We start from the raw sequence: 21,439 nt of genomic DNA on the forward strand, positions 1-21,439 counted from the left end.
AATTTTGATAACCTCTTCCATACCTCATGCTACACGTTGGATTCCGGTGTTTATGTGTCCTGGATGGAGAAGGTTCTCCTGGTTGATGATACATGAAGAAGTTTCGTACGATTTATAGTAAGAGACGTGCCATCAACAGTTTCATTCTCTTGCTCGACAAACAATACGCACACACACACAGACATGTTACACACACACATGTTCAAGAACTTCAGACTAAGGTGGAAATCATCAGCTCGAACAACTCAAAGAATATATGACTTCCAACCCTCGTTGTAAAATCTTGCCATATATGAAGACACTATACGTACATGGATCATAGCATTTGCTCAACACGTACACCTTCCTTAATTGTGAAGTCTGCGAAAGTCTTTCAATAGTTTGTGGTTGGTTCTGAAATTAAGTTCGAAACTAATTAATTTGAACACAAAACAGTCTTGGAATGGATTTTTTATCAGTATTGGGATGACAGTAGTCAAGATTGAAAAAGCATTTTAACAAAATTTCGGACCGGTAATACTAACTGTGAAGTAGGAAGGGATGTGATAAACCAGCATGTTTTATAACGTAATAATAGAGTCAAAAATCTTGGAACAGCTTTTTTTATTCAAATATTTCGATATTGCATAATGCTTAGTGACTTGTGTGGATTACAAATATTATTAGTTAATTTATTGCAAGTTTATTTTATAAAACTCCTCAACTAACGTGACCAATTCCAACGATTTCGGCCCCTCGGTCGTGCGAGCATCCTTCTGATTTGTATGTTAAATGTGCACGAGTTTTCGACTACATTTGCGTACCATTTTGTCTTCATTTGCACTCAACATGCCACAATAAAAATCCCACTCCGGAAAACAATCAAACTCCAATCGGCCCCTCTCCCCTTGCCTGCTTGTGCTGACTAACTTCAGCGGTGAAGGTGAAGAAGTCAGCAGCGAGGAGGTCATCAAACAATTAGTCCAACGTGATGCGCACAATGTCCGGGGGCAGCATGAAGTTGTTCTTCCGGAGTGGAATCTCGCTCAGCTGTTGATCGACCGGGGCGCGGGTATCGTACAGCGACGGGCTCTGACAGATGATGGCGAGCGTGCCAAAGATGCAGGCAAATGTGAACATGAACAGGAAAAATCTATCCAGCACCATCGACACGAACCGCCAATCTTCGACCACCTGGAAGAGAAAGATATTTTAGCTTGTTCCAGCAGGACAAAAATTCTCTTTTCCAATTTTAAATCAACTGGGCTGGATTTTTCATTGTTTGTTTAGAAAAAATAATTTGAAAATCTACAGTTTTAAAAAAGGTTAAATAAGCAAAATAATAAATTTTTGATATTAACGTTTTTTTTAAACCCTGAGTCAATATAAAAATTTTGTTCAACGAACCTTTAAAAAAACTAGGAATGATGATTGACAATGTAAATTTAACTTAGCTTGAATTCCAAATTAAGTTATATTGTATTTTTGTTAAGCTACATTTGAGCAATTCTCTACCAAAACCGGAAAGGGTTTGTTGTTGTATTTTTTTATTTGGCTCAAACTTTATGACCAAAGAATTTTGGCAGCTGTCCATACAAAAATGGTACGTTAATATTCAAACAGCTGATCAATTTTGGAACAATTTGGTGTCTTCGGCGAAGTTTTAGGTATTTTTGAGAACTATAGTGAAAAAAATGGGTACACAGAAAAAACAATAAGCCGATATTTTATTGACTTTTTTCACAAAAACTCAATTTCCCAAAATAGGATTTTTAAGATTTTCGAGATTTTTTGATATATTTTAGGGGACCGAAACCCGCAACTTTTGATCTATAGAGAAGTATGGTCAAAAAATCTGCCGCCGAGTAGTAGTAGAGATAGTATTTTTTGGAAAAAATCTAAATTTCATACAAAAAAAATAACCTGATTTTTTATGTAAAATTGAATTTGCAATCGAAAAGTACTTTACAGTTTTTTTGATAAAGGGCTTCGTTTTCAAGATACAGCCACTAAAAGTAAGAATTTAACGAAATATTTGCAGTTTTTTTATTTAATAAAAAGTGACCATGAGTGACCATTTCCAAAAAAAAATTTTTTTTTGAGTCTGAGGAAAATTCACCAGTTTCTGATGCAATACTAAACATTTTTTGACACAAAATCTGTTACCATTTCCTGATGAATATTACCATCATTTTTTTCTGTGTAGCACGTCAAGATTGAAACTTCTTTCATATGAAGAGTGACAACAATATACGGAGTTTTTTCGGTTTTTATTGCATAACTCAGAAATGAAATCGAATTTTGAGGTACTGTGAGGTGAGGCATTGTGAGCAAAATGACGTTCTTTACTCAATTTGGCTCTAAATGCACGTGTGACAAGAAAACACGACACCGACCGTATGCCCTTCTACCATCATGGTCACCAACGGCTCACGCCATGCCAAAATGTAGACTTCAGTTTTCATAGTTGACGGTTTTAAATAAATACTACTGCTTGATGCATTCAATTTACGTCCAACAAGTTTCAAGTAATCATCACGTGCCCAATTTTCGAAGACTGTTTCAGGTACCCTCTGAAAACCCGAACAAAACCCGTGTCCCAGCTGCTTCCGACCCTCTTCTTATGGTTAATGCAAGTCATGTTTCGGGTTACTGCCCCTCTCAACAGAGTGGTGGTGGCGCAGCCACCCAGACAACAAAAGTCCAACTTCCGGGAACAGATGCTTACTTTCCATTATTAGCATACATCATGCCGGAACATGTCCCCACGTGGCTCTCTACACTACTATCTGGGGCAGGAGTGTGCACTAAACACTCTCTCTCTCTCTCTGCCTGGGATGGCGTTGCCTTGGCACGGGATGACACATCCCGTTCCTCTTCATCTCGTGGCTCGTTTTTTTTCTGGGCGTGTTGTTAAGTTATGATATTTATCTTTACTACATGAATAATTGAGAAAGTTGCAACGTTTGGGTTACGCTAACTGAAGGGAAACATGTGTTAAACAGAACATATGGGAAGAATGCACTACCAGCTGAAAGGGCATGTTCCCTAAGTCAACTGAGTAGACTGAAAAATCCAGGGAAAAGTGTGAAAAAGGGTGTATTTCCCCAATAGACTTTTCCTTTGGAAAACTAGAACACGTGTGATGCATTATGACATTCCAACTTATCTTTGTCGGTTCTCCCTGCTTTTTATTAGGTGTTTTGAAAAGTTACTCTTTCCTTATATTGAAAGGCCCGAGTTGAAAGATTTCCCTTGATGTCATCCAAGGGGAAAAAACAAGAAATCGTTTAGAAATGCAGATAATGTGCATCCAACATACGTGATAGATGCCTTCTAGGCAGCCGATTGATCATTATGACAAAAATCAGACACTGACAAGGCCTTCTTCTAAAAATGTTGTGAGGTAGTTCGCTCCTTGTGCGTTTTTTGGGACTTAAGTCAACCCTTATTTTCCATACAAACTACAGAAAAAAACATTTAGGGGAGCTGGGGCTAAGACGTCCAGGCGGGGTAAGACGGCCACCCCACTGTTTTACTAAGTATGCTAATGAATATTACTCAGAGTTCGGAAAACCACTCACACTCACAAATTGAGTAGGCTTCCTCACAGTAAACACTCTCGATACTCACCGTGAGTGTGAGGGCTGAGTAAATTTACTCATATTTGAGTAAAATGAGGGTGTGAGTAGGCCGTTTCCAACAATTTGTTATTTACAAAATCAATGACTACATCAATCCAAAATCAAGTGACTCTATCAATCGGTTGTACATTCGAGGTAGCGTCAATGTCTATAAATCCGAAGGTTGTGTGTTGGTATTAAAGTGGAGAAACTATATTTTTTTGTCTGTCTCGTATTTTTTTTTCATTGTTTCAAAAGAAACCTTGGATTGTCAAAGTCCTGCGGATGGGCAATTATTTTCATAATTTTAAAATTGGTGACCGGTCGAATCCGTTGCGGATTGACCTACCGCAGGATAAATCGGAGGCCACAGACGAGGGCAGCTTCTGCGGGTGGATGTTGGCAGCCATACCAAAAGAAGATGGCCGTGTTGCTGTGGGTAATGGTCACTCCCTTTGATAGCTGTGCAACTGTGGCCACTCTCGATCGCTGACAGTTCTACCAATATGTCTTGCCTAAGAACCAGGATACGCCAATGGAGCCTCAGCGGCCGCCGGTGGCCCTAGCCTAAAGCTGTCCAAAGCACTGGATCGGCCTTTTTTTAGTTTTCAGTGAACCTCCAAGCCAAACCCACCGGTGGCTACTGCAACTTCTCTGGCATGTCCCGATTCTTAACCAAAACACAATTGTACAAATGTCGACGAGCGTGAGTGGCCACTTACCTCAGCAACACGGCCATCCACTGCTGGTAGAGCTGTTAAAATTCACCCGCAGAGGCATTCTCCGTCTAAACAACATTCGACCACTCCGTCGGTACACAGAAAAAAAAATCATGGTAATATTACATCTGGGAAGGGGTACATCTTTTATGTCAGAAAAAAAGGTGTAATTTTACCTCTGGAAATGTGTAATTTTACCACTTTTCTGGTGTAATGTCACTTTTTCTGTCTAAATTGAGGTAAAATTACATCATAAAAGAGGTAATATTCAACCTTCCAAATTTAAAGCTTCCAAATTTACATTATTTTTTTCTGTGTAGGACAGCTGGAAGCTGACAACAAACAGCTGAAAAAAAAAACAGATTAAAATCAGGATTTGAACCACTGTGATAAAAAAAACTACTAATTGATAGCACTGCGCCTCTACCATCAGGACTACTTTTTCGCTGTTGAGTGAGCAAGAAAATTATCGATGTAGAGTTTGACATCTCGAAATTTGTTTTCTAAAATAGCCCTCATGAGCGCTCAAAGCCCTCTTTGTGAGTTAATGAGGAAGGCCCTCACACTCACAGAGAGTGATGAGTAATTTACTCGCAGGTAACTTAGTTTTTCCTCATGGTTGAGTAACTTGTGAGTGAGTTTCCGAACTCTGTCTAAAATGTTAAGAGGCAGTATTTGTAAATATTGCTCGGTTTGTTCTAGAGGTCGTATCGAGGTGCTCCGATTTGGATGAAACTTTCAGCGTTTGTTTGTCTATGCATGAGATGAACTCATGCCAAATATGAGCCCTCTACGACAAAGGGAAGTGGGGTAAAACGGGCATTGAAGTTTGAGGTAAAAAAAACATAAAAAATCTTAAAATTGCTCGCATTTCCGTAAAACTTTATCAACTCTCTTAGATGCATTCGAAAGGTCTTTTGAAACACTTCAAAATGTGCCATAGACATCCAGGATTGGTTTGACTTTTTCTCTTAGCTTCTGCAAATTACTGTCAAAAATGGATTTTTTTAAAACCTTAATATCTTTTTCCAACAGCCTCCAACACCCATACTCCCATAGGTTAAAAGATATGCAATTTCATGGACTATAAGCCTATGGTATTAACTTTTTGGCCAATCGCAGTTTTTCTCATAGTTTTTCTATTTTTCTACAACAAACATTTTACAACGTTAGCTTTTGCCCTGTAGGCCTCCATAGCGGCACTTTTTGGTCTCAGTTTTGTCATATTCGGAATCCTCGGACAATTTCACGTAAGTTAGAAGTATTGGAATTGTTATTTTGATTTAAAAAATAATTAAATAAAACATTTTTGGAAAAAGAAATAGATTTTATTTACCCTATGATCAATACGTCAAATGCTGTATCAAGTAGGCGAAAACCTGTTTTACCCCTAATCCAACAAATTGTTAAAAAATATTTTTGTTCATTCTAAATGGCATTTTTTCTAATCAAATTTACAACTCCAATACTTCTAACTTACGTGAAATTGTCCGAGGATTCCGAATATGACAAAATTGAGACCAAAAAGGTTCCGCTATGGAGGCCTACAGGGGAAAAACTAACGTTGTAAAATGTTTGTTGCAGAAAATTCGAAAAACTATGAGAAAAACTGTGATTGTCCAAAAAGTTAATACCATAGGCTTATAGTCCATTAAATTGCCTATCTTTTGACCTATGGGAGTATGGATGTTGGAGGCTGTTGGAAAAAGATATTAAGGTTTTAAAAAAATCCATTTTTGACATTTATTTGCAAAAGCTAAGAGAAAAAGTCAAACCAATCCTAGATGTCTATGGCACATTTAGAAGTACTTCAAAAGACATCTAGAATGCATCTAAGAGAGTTGGAATTGATGAAGTTTTACGGAAATGCGAGCAATTTTAAGATTTTTTATGTTTTTTTACCTCAAACTTCAATGCTCGTTTTACCCCACTTCCCTTTGTCGTAGAGGGCTCATATTTGGCATGAGTTCATCTCATGCATAGACAAATAAACGCTGAAAGTTTCATCCAAATCGGAGCACCTCGATACGACCTGTTACACATTGGTGAAAAACTCGCTCTTAAGCAATACCGTTCCTCATGCTAAATAATGCATATGGAGTCACCTTTGCCAAAACAAATATTTTTTCTACTTGAAACTGGATGTAATTTTTATGATTCACAACTTAAGCATTTTGATTAGGTAACAATATGTAATACTTTCTTTAAATATTTTTTCATGTTAAATTGAAGTTTTCCCATGATTATGTCCCACGAAAAAGTTTAAAAAATGCGTTGAGGTATTTGCAAAATATATTTTATAAAATAAGTAATTTGGAGGTAAGACGGCCACCCGTTATTTGTAAATTTGGTTAGATAAAGGTTGCATTTTTGAAGGATTTTCGACTGTTAAGGCATATTTAAGACATATTTGACATACTTTCGATAAAACTATCAATTTTCTATCAAAATGCTGTTAACTGCCGGTTCGTCAATATTCCTTACTGTGATATAGAAAAATTCATTAAAAAGTATGAAATTCATTCAAACTTTTAATAAAAGTCCCTAATTCAATATTGTTTACATAATTATGTTTTACTAATTCTAATCGAAATACACAAACCAGTTAATTTTCATTAAATTGGGTATATTTTCGTGTAAAAATTCATAGTTTTTCATGAAATGTGGTCGCAATAATATGAAATTCACATAGCCAAAATATAAAATTTGTCGAATAACATTTTTCTTCACATCTGAAACTTGTTATTTTCAACCAAAATAGTCATGATTTTCAGAGAAGTCTGTTCAACCAATCATGTAGGTATTTGGGTGGATTTAGCAAAGTTATCAAGTTAATTTATAGCACTGACCGTCTTACCCCACATGGGTGGCCGTCTTACCCCACGTGTTTCATATATATCCGATTTCAATTATTTTTTTAAAACTGAAATTGATTTTTTTTAAAGTATTGAAAATTGGGTTTTAGACCAACTAATTTATGTCATTTCTATAATGGACTATTAGTAGAACAATATGTACCTGATTTGAGATCAAAATAATCTGTAGTGTTAATTTTATGAGACTTCTCGCTTAGGGTGGCCGTCTTACCCCCATCTCCCCTAAGTTCGATTTTTTCTTAAGGTCACAATGCACCAGAGATTAAAACATTCTACTTCATGGTTTCTTGTGACACGTCCTATATATAAACAAATTTATGCAGGGAAATGTTCAAAATGTTCAAGTTTTATCATGAATTTTCATCATCCAAACAGTACAAAATGCCTTTAGGTCATCTTTGAGATATGAGTGGATTTCAAAGGCGTTTCAAGTGAAAAAAATTAAGTTAAAATTAAGTGAACGAAAATTTAAAGTAATATTATAAGAAAATTATGTAACATCCAGAAGCCAGCAAAGGAACGAGTGGCACGTGGAGTGAAAAAGGAGTCAAATTCAAAGTGCCTCTGCTCCGTCAAGCTACTTTGCCCATAGAACAGAACCGAGACACAACACAAGTTTAGTTTCTTTCCTCCTTCTTTAGCAACACTCGTACAAACACCCGCACATTGCCGCCGGCGAAGGAAATTTTGCCATGGTATCGCTTGTGTTGTTTGTGTTGTGTGTGTGTTGTAGCTTCTTGTCGAGAGGAATGCAAACAACTCTTTTGAAGTTAGTAAATAACCAGCAAGACAAAATAGTTGAATTTAAGTACAAGCACGTATCCGGCAGTGGCTAATTCGAGAGGAGGGGAAGCCCCGGAAGAATTGCCCTCAGGGAACTGATTAGCTGTCGCCGGAATGAAGGACGTAGAACTATGCCATCAGGTCAGGAATAACTTTATAGTTTACCCTAGTTGAATCTTTAAAAGAAAATCGTCACATTTGCCAATAAAATAAATTTTACTGCAATGTTAAACTGATTTATAACATTAAACCTTTTGACTTTCATAGACCCCCAAAATTCGAGTTCAATCTTGAGCTACACGTCGTGTTTCGCTCTATACAACATATTCTGAATTTGAATGTAAATTTTGTTACGAGGGGGCTCCTTTTATGCAATTCAGTTCTGATCGGATTGTGCTATTTTGATACTCCCTACTATTTCGACAAGTTTCCCGAAGGATTTCAGTAATAGACCGTTGTATAACACTTGCATGAACGTCTACTGTTTACATTTTTGATGTACATAACTCAGGTTTTCTTATTTTTTCATAGAATATTTAAATAGAACTCTCTTCTGATTGAGACGTCAGCAAAAATAAAAATGGAACGGGAAGAAAAATGCCCAAGTTTAGAAAACAGTAATCCACAGGAATTTTTTTTTCAATTAATCATCCGAAAAATGGGCAACAGCACGAAACAAGCCGTGACAGTAACAGCATTTTAAGGAAGAAATCTCAAATATCACCATTAATTATAACGGCAAAAAAAGGTAAGTTCAGCCTAGGTATTTCCCCTCCCAACCTGGTGGACAAGTAGGGAGCGTAAAATGATAAACCGGAAAAACGTGACGTTCTTGCTGTGTCGCAGTAAAATCGAGCCAAACATTTCATTAGGGCAAAAAACCAAAAACCGCGATTCGAGAAAATCGCTTGCAAAAAGTGCACAACTTGTTTCAATTCCTATTTAAAAAAGAAGCTTGACTGATGGTATTTTTACTTATGATACGATAAAACACATCATTATCCTCAACTCTGCTTGAATGCTTTTTAATTTATGTTGATTTTCGCAATAAAACTCATTAATTAAAAAAATCTCGTTATTAGGCCCTTTTAACTTTCCAACTGTTGTTTATAATGGGCCCTTTCTAGATGCAATTTCAAAGAGAATTGAAAGGGCACTAAAGCGCTGTCATCCGATTGTTGTGTTGAATGATGTTTATTTGACCTTTTGTTCAGTTAGAAATAAAGAGGAATTCAGCGAACATTATGTTAATTGGTGAAGTTTTGTGATCGAATGGTGAGAATAAGGCATGTGAAACATAAAAATTCTTCAAATGTGTACTGAACAGCATCCGCGGGACCGTATTAAATATTGAGTTTCGGCGAAGTTTTTTTCTGCAGAAATCTTTGGTGAAACGTAAACCAAACGTTGTTTTGAAGTGAATTAGTGTTAAGAATGTATGAAAAGTTCACTTTATAACATAGAAAGTTCCTCAACTACGAAAAACTAACGAAAAAGAAAAGGGCACAATTGAACTTTTTTTCTGATTCGGAGTGAACATTGTTATGGGCCCTTTTGAGTTTTTGATTTTTTCAATAGGAAATTGTTTGTTATCAATCTGATTCTTGAAGGGCATGTAGGGAGTGTACTAATGAATGGAATAGTGGAATAATCCCGAATGTTTACGTTTTGGTTTTGTGCCCTAATGAAATGTTTGGCTCGAAATGTTTCCCCTAATCGCATTCTTAATAGAAATGTCAGCGTACCATGAAACAACACTCTGCATTCTGGAATCATATTGCGGTAGGTTGGAAACGAAAACTTCCACTGAAGGCATTACATCACCTCCCTCCCGAAACAGGTTCGTGACGGTTCGCGGGATATTTTAAAATATTTGATTTTTGATAAGTTTATAAAGTTATGTCAGTTATTTATGTATCATTCACTAATGGACTTATACACATCGGGTTTGAAATTAAATCTCAAACCATTACTTCACATCTACAAGGCATTAAACAACACCAAAAAGATTAGCCAGACCTACCAGACGACCAAGTCCACCCAGAACCACTCGGGTAACGGACAAACAGAGCCAAAATCAGGTTATAGGCCGTGTCCGCGGTGTGATATATCTCCCGCTCTCCACAGCCTAATGAAGGTTGAGCATCATTAGTTAAGAGCATTTCAAACAAGCCTGGCTGGACCCCGCACCAACAAGATAAGTCGTCCGTTCCAGGTCCAGGTCCAGGCCACCACCAACCATCGGACCAGGGCAAGTTTCAACGCAAGTATAATGGGCGGGAAAGACTTTGTTAATTAAATTTTAACCTCATTACCATAAAAAGGTGGTAATTTCTCCCTTTTGTTTACTGAAGATCAAACGGGTCTGGTTGTGGGGATTTTTTTTCGCCAGCTCTGTGAGCTGTGTTGAAAATTAGGTCTCAAACGCATAACAGATCTTAAGGATAAGTTGATGAAACTTGGAAAATAGCGATATGCGATGCAATGTAAAACGCTGGTCTTAACATAAATGATTAGTCTTAAATAATTTTTGCTCAATTTGATAGAAATTTAAGCATACCAGCTTTGATTGCCAGTATTCTAATTAATAAATACCTACCTGTTTTATCCGATTTGAATTTATGAAAATAATATAACTTGGATAACTTGGACCCGGCGAGGACCCCCTTATGCCCTGGGTAGTATTACACACTCATCAAAAGATGAAGACATGGTATCTCCCGTGTTGGATTATTGTTCCGGATGAGGTTCTAACACAACCATACCAAACAGAGGAATAAGCGTTGTGGAGCCATCCGTGGATAGGGCGTCCTAAAATGCTAATGCTAATGCTAAAATTCCGCGGGGGCAGTCGTTTAAAAAAAGTTGGAACGATGTTTTCGGCCGCAGAAATTACAGATTTGTTCAAATCAAGTACAATGTACTGCAATTTTTTTGGGAATCATTTAGACATTCTTACAAACCACCGGAAACAAGAATCGTCCCGATTGGTTGAGTTATGCCCGAGAACCAGCGAGTTGAACTGTTCCAACTTTTTAAGAGGCTTGGGCATCCGTGTAAGTTGGACATTAGGGTGCCCAGAAAAAATGACCCCCTGCTTCACAAGCGGAAAACGTTTTTTTGGGTTATGTTAGGCATCTGTGCAAATTTTGAGCGAAATTGGTTGAGATAAGCCCATTGATACCCGAGCCTAAATTAGATGAAAAAAAAATGTTTTTTTTTTATACAAAAATGAGCCAAGTTTTACAGTTTTGGCATGTTCTACAAAGTTGTAAAGCATTAAATTTACAATGAGAATTTCACTTTTGGGAATATTTTGATGAAATAAGCGTACCGTGCAGACCAAACCGTAAGAAAATTGGGTTTCCCATACATTTGTTCGATTTTTCCCATACAAACTTCACCTCCGAGTGTCAATGGGTAAATGTTGACCGATTTTGTTCATATTTGTCCCACAGTCTTTTTACGGGTTACATCCCATTTAGAATTCAAATGCAAAGCTCCAGCTCCTCCTGCGTTCAGTACGCCCTGGAACAAGGCCCTGATAGCCCGCCAAAAAGTCATTTTCGTTCCTACATGCTACATACTAAACATATCTGCAAATGTATCAATGGTCTATTGCTACATTTCGAGAATCATGTAGAGTTTAGTCGGAATGTTATTGGAGTTGTTGTGATTGAGTATTGAGTATTGCAAAAGATCTACTATAGATAACAAGCAAGTAGAATCTACCCTGAGGTACAAAACCTAAGATATGAGCACATCAATAGCAAATTTGTCACGTTCGATTGACGCAAACGTACTTGTTTTTGATCAGCATGGCAACTTCCGTTAACCGTGGGGCAAAATAAATCATAACCCCTGAAACACCGGAAATGAGCGCAAACACCTTCTCTGAGTCCGATTTGTTTTTTCTCACCTGCTGATCACCCATTAATCACCGCCAAACCCATAAGACAGCGCATTGCCACAAACTCAACAAACTCACCTCATTATCCTTATCAGCATCCTTGATGTGTTGCGCAATAAATCTTACCGCCTGTATTGCAGAAGAGAGCTCCGGTGACAATTGCTTCGGTATGATATTATCGGGTTCAACTGCAGCAGTCCCAGGAAAAGGGAGCCCACCGGCCAAGCCGTCCCAAAAACAACGACGCGGTTGGTCGGTCCGTCCAACGGTGGTAGTGGCGGCAGCATGATGGTACAAAAAGCATGAAATAAATCAAATTTTAATTATAAATTATCACGCAGACTGAACGCGAACGGGCGGATCCTTTCGGCACGACGTTGCGGGAACGGAAATTTTCTGAGGGAAGGTGATTACTTTCTATTTTAATATTTTTGAATTATTTCAAATAAATTAAATTTCGTATGCAGTATTTGTCTCTTACCCAATCCCTTTCAATTTTTTGCATCATCAATAACTAAAAAAACTTTCAACTTTTTAACTTTACTATAAGGGAAATTCTCTACCAACTTAAACAAAATCGGGAAAAGTTGCCCCGACCCCTCTAAGATTTACGTGAAACTTGTTCTAAAAAAATCCAATGACACCCTTACCAATCTAACACATGCAAAAATGTTGGTTGTATCAGCTTAATCAGAGTAGACACGTGATATACAGCAATTCCATTTGAAAAGAGCCTAAACCAAAAAAAAAGTTCTCCGATCGGGCTCAAAATTTTTCTGGGGGTTCCTTGGCCAAAATAATTAGACCCGTATTTTTTTGTTTGGCCATTAGGGTGGCCTACATCGTGCTAGGGTGGTTCAAAAATGGCAATTTTCGTCATTTTCGCAAAAACCACTTTTTCTAAAATCATATCTCCGCGCCATTTCATCCGATTTTAGCTGTCTTAGACGCAAAGAAAGGTGATGAGTTTGGCTATTTGGGAAAAATAGTAAAGTTCCAAAAATCTAGCTTAACTATTGAAAAAGTCGTATGAAAACTTAAAATGGCGTTTTGACCGTGTCTGGACCAAAGAGCCTATGTCTGAAAATATTTTTATCGGATTCCTCGGAAAATTTCACATAACATATCAAAATTGGCGATGTCGAACCGTACGTTTCGAGATATGATTTTTGAAAAAACTGCGTTTTCGACGCGCCACGCGCAAAAACGGGAAAATGACGAAATCGGCAAAAAATCAACTTTTTCCACTAAAACTGCGAAAACTTTAAAATTTCAGCGATGACCTATAGATGTTATGGTACCAAAAGTTGCGTCTCTCAATTACGAAAATTTTGGTACCCAGACATGTATAGGTCATCGCTGAAATTTTAAAGTTATCGCAGTTTTAGTGAAAAAGTTGATTTTTGCCGATTTCGTCATTTTCCCGTTTTTGCGCGTGGCGCGTCGCAGTTTTTATTTTCAAAAATCGTATCTCCAAAACGTACGGTTCGACATCGCCAATTTTGATATGTTATGAAATTTTCCGAGGAATCCGATAAAATATTTTCAGACATAGGCTCTTTGGTCCAGACACGGTCAAAACGCCATTTTAAGTTTTCATACGACTTTTCAATAGTTAAGCTAGATTTTGGAACTTTTTACTTTTCCCAAATAGCCAAACTCATCACCTTTCTTTGCGTCTAAGACAGCTAAAATCGGATGAAATGGCGATATGATTTTAGAAAAAGTGGTTTTTGCGAAAATGACGAAAATTGCCATTTTTGAACCACCTAGCACGATGTAGGCCACCCTAATGGCCAAACAAAAAAATACGGGTTTAATTATTTTGGCCAAGGAACCCCCAGAAAAATTTTGAGCCCGATCGGAGAACTTTTTTTTTGGTTTAGGCTCTTTTCAAATGGAATTGCTGTATATGTACACAAAAATTATGTAAGAATCTAGTAATTTTAGTATTATTTTATTATATGCTTCTAATTACTGAATAAATCCCGCAAATTAAAAAAAAACAGTTAAAAATAAAACACATCATTTAACTAGTTTTCTGACATGTTGTTAAAAAGTTTCCAATAAATAATGAAGGAATTTAAAACAAAAAACTTCAAATAAAGATATCTCAGCAATTTCTCGATAAAACATTTCGCTCTTAGAAGCATTGGAAAGCTGAGAAAATTTCCTATAAGACATTTTTGAAAGTAGCGATGACTATTTTTTCCAGAAAAGGTTGTTGTAGAAAACAAACCGTGGCGGAACGACCCCTTCCATTTTTGAACATGCGAAAAAAGGTGTTTTTCAATCATTTACAGCCTGAAACGGTGATGAGATAGAAATTTGGTGTCAAAGAGACTTTTATGTAAAATTAGATGCCCGATTGGATGGCGTACTCAGAATTCCGGAAAAACGTATTTTTCATCGAAAAAATTCTAATTTTTTTTTTAACTCTGCCATTTTCCGAAACTTGACTGTAAATTTTTTTGGAACATGTCATTTTATGGGAAATTTTTCGAATCTACATTGACCCAGTAGGGTAATTTTTTTATTTAAAACATTTTTTTTTTCATTTTAAAATTTCGTGTTTTTTCTAACTTTGCAGGGTTATTTTTTAGAGTGTAACAATGTTTGACAAAATTGTAGAGCAGACAATTACAAAAATTTTGGTATAAAAACATAAGGGGTTTGCTTATAAACATCATAAGTTATCGCGATTTTACGAAAAAAATGTTTTGAAAAAGCGGAGTACTGGGCTTTATTTTTTTAAGCGGATGCTAAATTACCGTTTTGAATTAATTTGTCCGACGAAATGTGAATTTACTTATTTACAAACGATTTAGTAAACCAACTTCCTAGAGAATTGCGCATAGCTTTCTATGTGCAGGTAAATGGAACAGCCCTTGTTTAGATAGAAAGGACAAGGGAAAGGGATTCGAGTGTCTACATACCAGGGTTCTCGATTTTAGGCCAATTTTTAAAAAGTATTTCCAAGAAGTTGGCTCGTAAATTAATCTAGTTGAAACGTTAATAAATTGACTAATAAGTTTTCTCTTGAAATACTTGTGCAAAAAGCCTTTAAAAAGAATTTTAATTTTATTTTTGTTTTCAAGGGACGCCCCTACTCCTTCTCTATGATGAACATGGTGCGCTCCCACCGCACACTCTACTTCATTCACCTGTACGGGTCTACTAGAAGAGAAGCGAGCTGACAAGGATCACACAGGGACAACCGGGACGGGGCCACGCGGTCAAATCCTGGCCCACTTCCCATAGACCATCGTCGTCGGCGTTGATAGCAAAGGGAGCAAACTGTGGAACCTAGCGATGACCCGGGGGATTACGCTCAGGAGCAAGGTATAACTATACTAGAGAGTATATGAGTTTGTCCTTTCACCTTCTATATCACACGAACCTTAGAATGTGTATTTAAGCGCTTACCTGAACCGTGCGGAAGATTCATTCCAATGTTATCAAAACTGTCGCCACCTTCCTTGAAATCGCCGGGAAAATCACTGACACTGCAAATTAAAGTGGAAATGGGAATGGGTACGAAAGAGCGTTAATAAAACCATTCCAGTACGGTGGTTGGGGTAAGGGTGAAGATGAGGAAAGAACAGCCATGACAAGACACGTGGATTGTGCAAGGTGCTTATATTATGTTATTACCACCACCACCACCACCACCGACACATATCTTTTACGACTCCGGGAGTTCTTTATCTGGCAATTTATCTTCTCACTTGCCCCCGCACACAAACACACACAACCAACACACAGACAGCTGAGTGGCATACGATGATCAAGGGTGGCAAGTTAATGAGTTTAATAATAATACGGTGAATCGAGAAGATGAGAAGTGGAGTTTTTCGTAGAAGAGCAGTGGGTAAATTCTAGGGCACTTGGAAAATGTCTTTAGTCACGTTTCCAATTCTGTAGAATATATGAGCACAATTGGAGTCTATTATCATCTGGTTTGGCTCTTAGTCAGTTCAAACAATTTCCAATCAATTATAACTTTTAATAAAATGGAGGGAATATTTTTCTCAGCCTAAACGATTGACTAAAAGTGCACAACCATGCTCATCGCGAGGTTTAGCACAAGGGTACAATAGTTTTTCTTCAATTAATTTTTTTTATTTCAAATCTTAAACTCTCTCCGTGTACGGTGATTAGTAGGCCTATCAAAGAAAAATAGTTAGAAGTTTCTAAAATCTAGCCTAACATTTGAAAAGGTCTTATGAAACATTAAAATGCCGTTTCGACTGTGTCTGGACCAAAGATCCTATGTCTGAAAATATTTTTATCGGATTCCTCAGACAATTTTACGTATCATATCCAAAAACGGGAAGAGTTCCGGGTTTCCGACGCACCGCGCGCAGTCTGCGAAAACTTTAAAATGTTTGGGACGACCTAGGGGAAATTCTCGTATCTTTGGCAGGTTAAGCTCTCACTCCTAACTCCATCCAATTTGCTGATTTTCACTATTTAAACAACTAATTTTTCAAAACTTTTGGTAGAAACTTGCTTGCTCACTTCTTATTAAGCTATTTATCACTCGATTTCAGTTGAAAACGCTTTTAATTAGCTTTAATTGCATGTCAAAGTTCTGACCCGCCAACATTAGAGGCACGCTGGAATTAGATGCTGTTCCCCTATATATGTTTGGGTACGAAAATTTTCGTATTTATAAGACGGGTGGGCGGAATTGGAAAACACAATATTTCAACACAAATCAATTTATTTATGATTAAAAAAAAAACCTTATGGAAACATGAGACTCAATAGTTTTACAATCTATTAAAAAGTCAAAATATTGATTGATTTTTATTTATTCCTGGGGTCCTCTACCCTATTCCCAGTTTAATTTTAACACTAAAAATTTACAGAAATGAAAATGTTGTTCCAAAAGAGGCAGAGGTTTTAATACTATTTTTTTTTCTTTTTTTCGATAATAGGTGCACAGCAACTAAGGAAGTTGTGGAGCAGCTGTGGCTTGCTGGTTACGGTGTTTGCTTTGTAAGCGAATGGTCCTGGGTTGGATGGTCCATTAGAATAGCTCGAGATGGTCGATTTATCAAAACATGTTTTTTTCGGTTCCTTTTAGGCCCCTAAACAACTTCCTGAAATTTGGGAGCGATTTGTTGCATCCACACTTTGCGCATTACATTTGAATTTTGTATGGGAATTATTATGGAAAACCCCTCTTTTTTACATTTGAGCAATTCTCTACCAAAACCGGAAGTGGATTTTATTTGTATTTTTTTTTATTTGGCTCAAACTTTGTGGGGGCCTTCCCTATGATCAAATAAACTATTTTGTGTGATTGGTTCATCCATACAAGTCTCCATACAATTTTGGCTGCTGTCCATACAAAAATGGTATGTAAATATTCAAACAGCTGTAACTTTTGAGTGAATTTTCTGACCAATTTGGTGTCTTCGGCAAAGTTTTAGGTATTGCTGAAGACTTTTGAGAAAAAAATAGGCGCACGGAAAAAAAATTGCAGATTTTTAAATCAACTTTTTTCTTACTAAAACTCAATTTTTCAAAATACGTATTTTTTGATTTTCGAGATTTTTTGATATGTTTAAGGGGACAAAAATCCGCAACTTTTGAGCCATAGAGAAACATAGTCAAAAAATCTGCCGCCGAGTTATAAATTTTTGAAAAAATAGTGATTTTTGAAAAAAAAAATCGAAGTTTCATGCAAAAACAAGTTTGAAATTATTTTTGAATGCAAAATTGAATTTGCAATCAAAAAGTACTTTACAGATTTTTTAATAAAGGGCTCCGTTTTCAAGATATAGCCACCGAAAGTTTGATTTTAACGAAATATTTGCAGTTTTTCAATCTTTAAAAATAGTGACCATGAGTGACCTCTTCTAAAAATATTTTTTTTTTAAGTTCAGCAAATTCTCGGGTTGCTGAGAAAGAGCCGCTTTAAGAAAAAGAAACACGAAAATTGAAGTTTTCTTAATCTCACCAAAACAACCCACCATTTTCTAATGACCATATCTCAGCAAATAATGGTCCGATTTTCAATGTTAAAAGTCTAACTTTGTTCTTAATTAGCAACACCACAACTTTGCACTGAGGAGAAGGGAGTCATCTCGCGCATCCCGACAACTAGGAGATTTCATCTTACCACGGCCGTACACGGAGTATGGAAGGAAAACAGCCGAGCATAATTCCAGGTCAATCTTGGAGTAGGTGAATATTCCAGCAAAATGCTGAGAAGTGTGCAATTCGCTCTTCACAAAAAAAAACAGCTTATTTCCAAATCATTACCATTGCAGGCTGCAAATTTTGGAAAGACACGTCTTTTTGAATGTTTAAAAATGAAGGGATCATAACGCCCCTTCGTTACGAGATATCGAAAAATTACCCATCAGTACAAGGTTTCACGCAAATCGCGAGTTGGCGTAGAATATCCCAATTTGAAATGCATTTTCCCACGTTGATAACCATATTTAGCATGTTTGGGAGTGCCCAGAAAAAAATACCCACAAAAAATGTTTTTCATACAAAAATTACTTTTTGATCGCAGATAAATTATCAGAATCGAGTTTTGCAGCTTTGGTATGTTCGACAGAGTTGTAGAGCATGAAATTCCCAATGATAATATCACTTTTGAGAATATTTGGATTGAAGTAGCGCACCCTGCACACAGTAACAAAAAAATCATTGTAACATTACATCTGGGACGGGGTACATCTTTTATCTTTATTTTACCTCTTAAAATGTGTAATTTTACCACTTTTCTGGTGAAATGCAACTTTTTTCAGTCCAAATTGACGTAAAGTTACATCAATAAAAGAGGTAATATTCAACCAGGTTAAATTAAAAACAGCTGATTTCTCGTTTGACTTGTTAGACGAATTCAGCATAAAAAATTTATGCATGCTCAATTTGATTAATTTTAATGTGTAAAGTTTGTCAAAAAAAAAGCAAATTATGTATGGCTTAAAGAAGAAACAGAACATCAAAATGTTTAAAACACAAACATGCATTCAAACTGCTGTTTTCCCAAATACCTCATTTCGATCTCGTTGGTGTACACGTTGCTCTGCATGGAGTCATCGTAGTCCGGTAAGGTGTATTTGGCACGACGCATCATCAAAATTTTCGGCATAATTTCCAAAAACAACCGCTTCACAAGCCACGACATTTTATGCGTAGAGGTGCTCCTGTAATGAGAAAATTAATGATTGAAGTAATTTCCGATTGATATTGATGATAACTTCATCATACCTGTACCACACATTCAGAACGCACACGGTTGTCCAAACCGATAACGATACCAAAATCATGGTGAAAAGCAGGTATTTTCCAAGCAACGGAACCGCTAAAGATGTTGGAGGAATAATCTCGGCCAACAACAGGAAGAACACAGTGAGCGACACGAGAATGGAGATACACAATGTGACCTGTAATGTTTCAAACAAACATGTTAGAGTGCTTGCGGAAAAGTTTTCATAACTGCACCGCACCTTTTCTCCAGAATCACTTGGAAGGTAAAACACCAGAACGGTGAGGAAGGTAATTCCAACGCACGGAATGATTAGATTAACCGTGTAGAACAAAGTTTTACGTCTCATAGTTAGCTTGAACGTGATGTCTGAAATCCAAAAAATTAGAAACTTTATGCATTCTCGTTTTCGTAAAGCAACTTACCCGAAAATGGTTCAGGACAGCACGGATAGTACTCTTCGTTACGACTAGCAGGAACCTCCAGAATATCCCACTCCACAGACAAATAGAACTCACTCAAATCAATGCCGATCTGAACAAGGTTGCTACCGGGAACCTATTTCAAAGAGCAGAGTTATAGTTTTTTTTTTCTATAGATTAATCAATTGTCTCCATATACCTGATCCAAATGTCGCAGCTCCACCTGGGCTCCATTGTACGTCCATGATCCAAACTTCATCAGACATGTCTGCTCATCGTACGGAAAGTACTCGACGTTCATTTCACACGAAGATTTGTAAATCGCCGGCGGTTCCCAGAAAACCTCTCCCGTGTACTTGAGCGTGGCCTTCGTCATCAGCGTCACCTCGTAGTTTCCATCCCAGTTGTTGTACAGGACAATATCCGGGAGCCAAATTTGTTCGGACGGAACGTACAGCATCTCAACTCCACCGTACTCTTCCGGATCCCACTTTAGTTTGTAATCGAACCATTTTTGCTTCACCCAAAGATTGGTCGTCATGACCTGATTCCGCAGGCTCACCTCTATCAATTGGGACAGCTTTAGACCAAGCCATACCGTTAGGGTCTCGGTATTGTTCACCACCGGTCGAATAAGTCGGTTGTAATTGCTTAAAAGATCATCATAAAGTCGTTTCGCATCCGGATTGGCCTCAATGTGCACTACAGAACCTGAAAATACAAAATTAAATCAAATTATTTCACTTTCAGATAAGCATCCCCATCTAATCTTACCTTGAGCATATCCAAACGCGATTAAACTTAAAAAGCACAACTTAAAGTTCAAAAACTTTATAAATTTCCCCATCAGTAAAACACAAGGATTGCAATCATCGAAAATTTAGCACCGTAAGCCACAGAAAAACACCTAATTTTGCATCCGAAAGGTCCACTCCCTAAACGAGACGTAAGGATTCGACGGGAAAAATCTTTTGGGATGCTGTGAAATTTTAGCAACATGAAAAATCAATAAGCAAGAGCGGAAACTTTCTTACGCTCCCAGTGGCTCGGAAAACGCATGCGTTTGTTTACAAAACAGAGAGCCTGCGAGCACGTGGCTTTGTTGATACACGTGCTACTTGTTGATGCCGGGCACATGGTTTTGTAGCGTAAACAAGCGGGTAATTTGACAAGGGATATTTTGGGAATGATTTTGGGTTTGTTTTTGAAACTTCTGGAATGATATCATGCGTCTCCATAGAATACTTTTAAAATTTGCGTTTTGATGGAGACGCATGGTAGCCAATATTATGAGCATTGATCATATTGTTGAAACATGTTTTTGAAAATGCGTCGTAGTCACTGTACATTTTAAAATGTATTATTAAACAATAAAGCAATTTCATGATTCTTGGTTATTCAATTAAAAAAACTACCTTTTACCTACTAAGCTTGCTGGGATTCATATTTATCTACACAGAAAAAAATATAAGCATAGCATAGCATAAGCATAAGCATAAGCATAAGCATAGGTGCCCACCCGCAGTTGCTACTCCGTTATTGACCAGGACCTCCAGAAGTTACATCCACGAGCCGTGGAAGATAAGTGGGTGCTATCTTTCCTCGCTTCGCAACTTCTCAAAGGCCCCTATCATGCTGATCAATACCGGCGCCGGCCACGACCAGTGGTAGGGTCACGGGGAAGTGGATGGGAATGTTAGTCCGATACTTGAGTGATAGAGACCGCCCAATCGACTGCTTCTCCGACAAAGTATCACATGAGTTTTGAGGGGTTAGTAGATGGGTATGAGGTCAGGATTCACGAGTGGCAGTGATGTGACCATGAGCATTTTGTTTATCGGTTGAAATTTTAAATCTTAGGCAGCCGGCTGCGGAAAGATAAATAATTGA

General features: G+C 37.4%; 1 protein-coding gene across 1 annotated transcript; it reads right to left on the reverse strand.

Annotated features, from left to right (window-relative positions):
* Nucleotides 1-585: 585 nt before the first annotated feature.
* LOC6039224 (acetylcholine receptor subunit beta-like 2) lies at nt 586-20,534 on the reverse strand. Its single transcript, XM_001848813.2, has 9 exons — nt 20,324-20,534; nt 19,749-20,260; nt 19,553-19,685; nt 19,369-19,496; nt 19,130-19,305; nt 18,913-19,065; nt 15,317-15,396; nt 11,969-12,078; nt 586-1,173 (listed from the first exon to the last, which is right to left on the reverse strand). The coding sequence occupies exons 1-9, from the start codon at nt 20,394-20,396 to the stop codon at nt 958-960; spliced, it is 1,581 nt and encodes a 526-aa protein (XP_001848865.2). The 5' UTR covers nt 20,397-20,534; the 3' UTR covers nt 586-957.
* Nucleotides 20,535-21,439: the final 905 nt, after the last annotated feature.

Source organism: Culex quinquefasciatus, chromosome 3 (assembly GCF_015732765.1).
Source record: "Culex quinquefasciatus strain JHB chromosome 3, VPISU_Cqui_1.0_pri_paternal, whole genome shotgun sequence".
In the NCBI taxonomy this organism is placed as follows: Eukaryota; Metazoa; Arthropoda; class Insecta; order Diptera; family Culicidae; genus Culex; species Culex quinquefasciatus.

Bases quoted from the DNA above. Each gene is read 5' to 3' on its own strand.
- LOC6039224 (XM_001848813.2), bottom strand. From the start codon at position 20,396: ATGGGGAAATTTATAAAGTTTTTGAACTTTAAGTTGTGCTTTTTAAGT. The intron at 19,686-19,748 runs GTATATGGAGAC...TCTTTGAAATAG, and splicing joins AGCTGCGACATTTGGATCAG to GTTCCCGGTAGCAACCTTGT. The intron at 19,066-19,129 runs GTATGATGAAGT...TTCTCATTACAG, and splicing joins GTTCTGAATGTGTGGTACAG to GAGCACCTCTACGCATAAAA.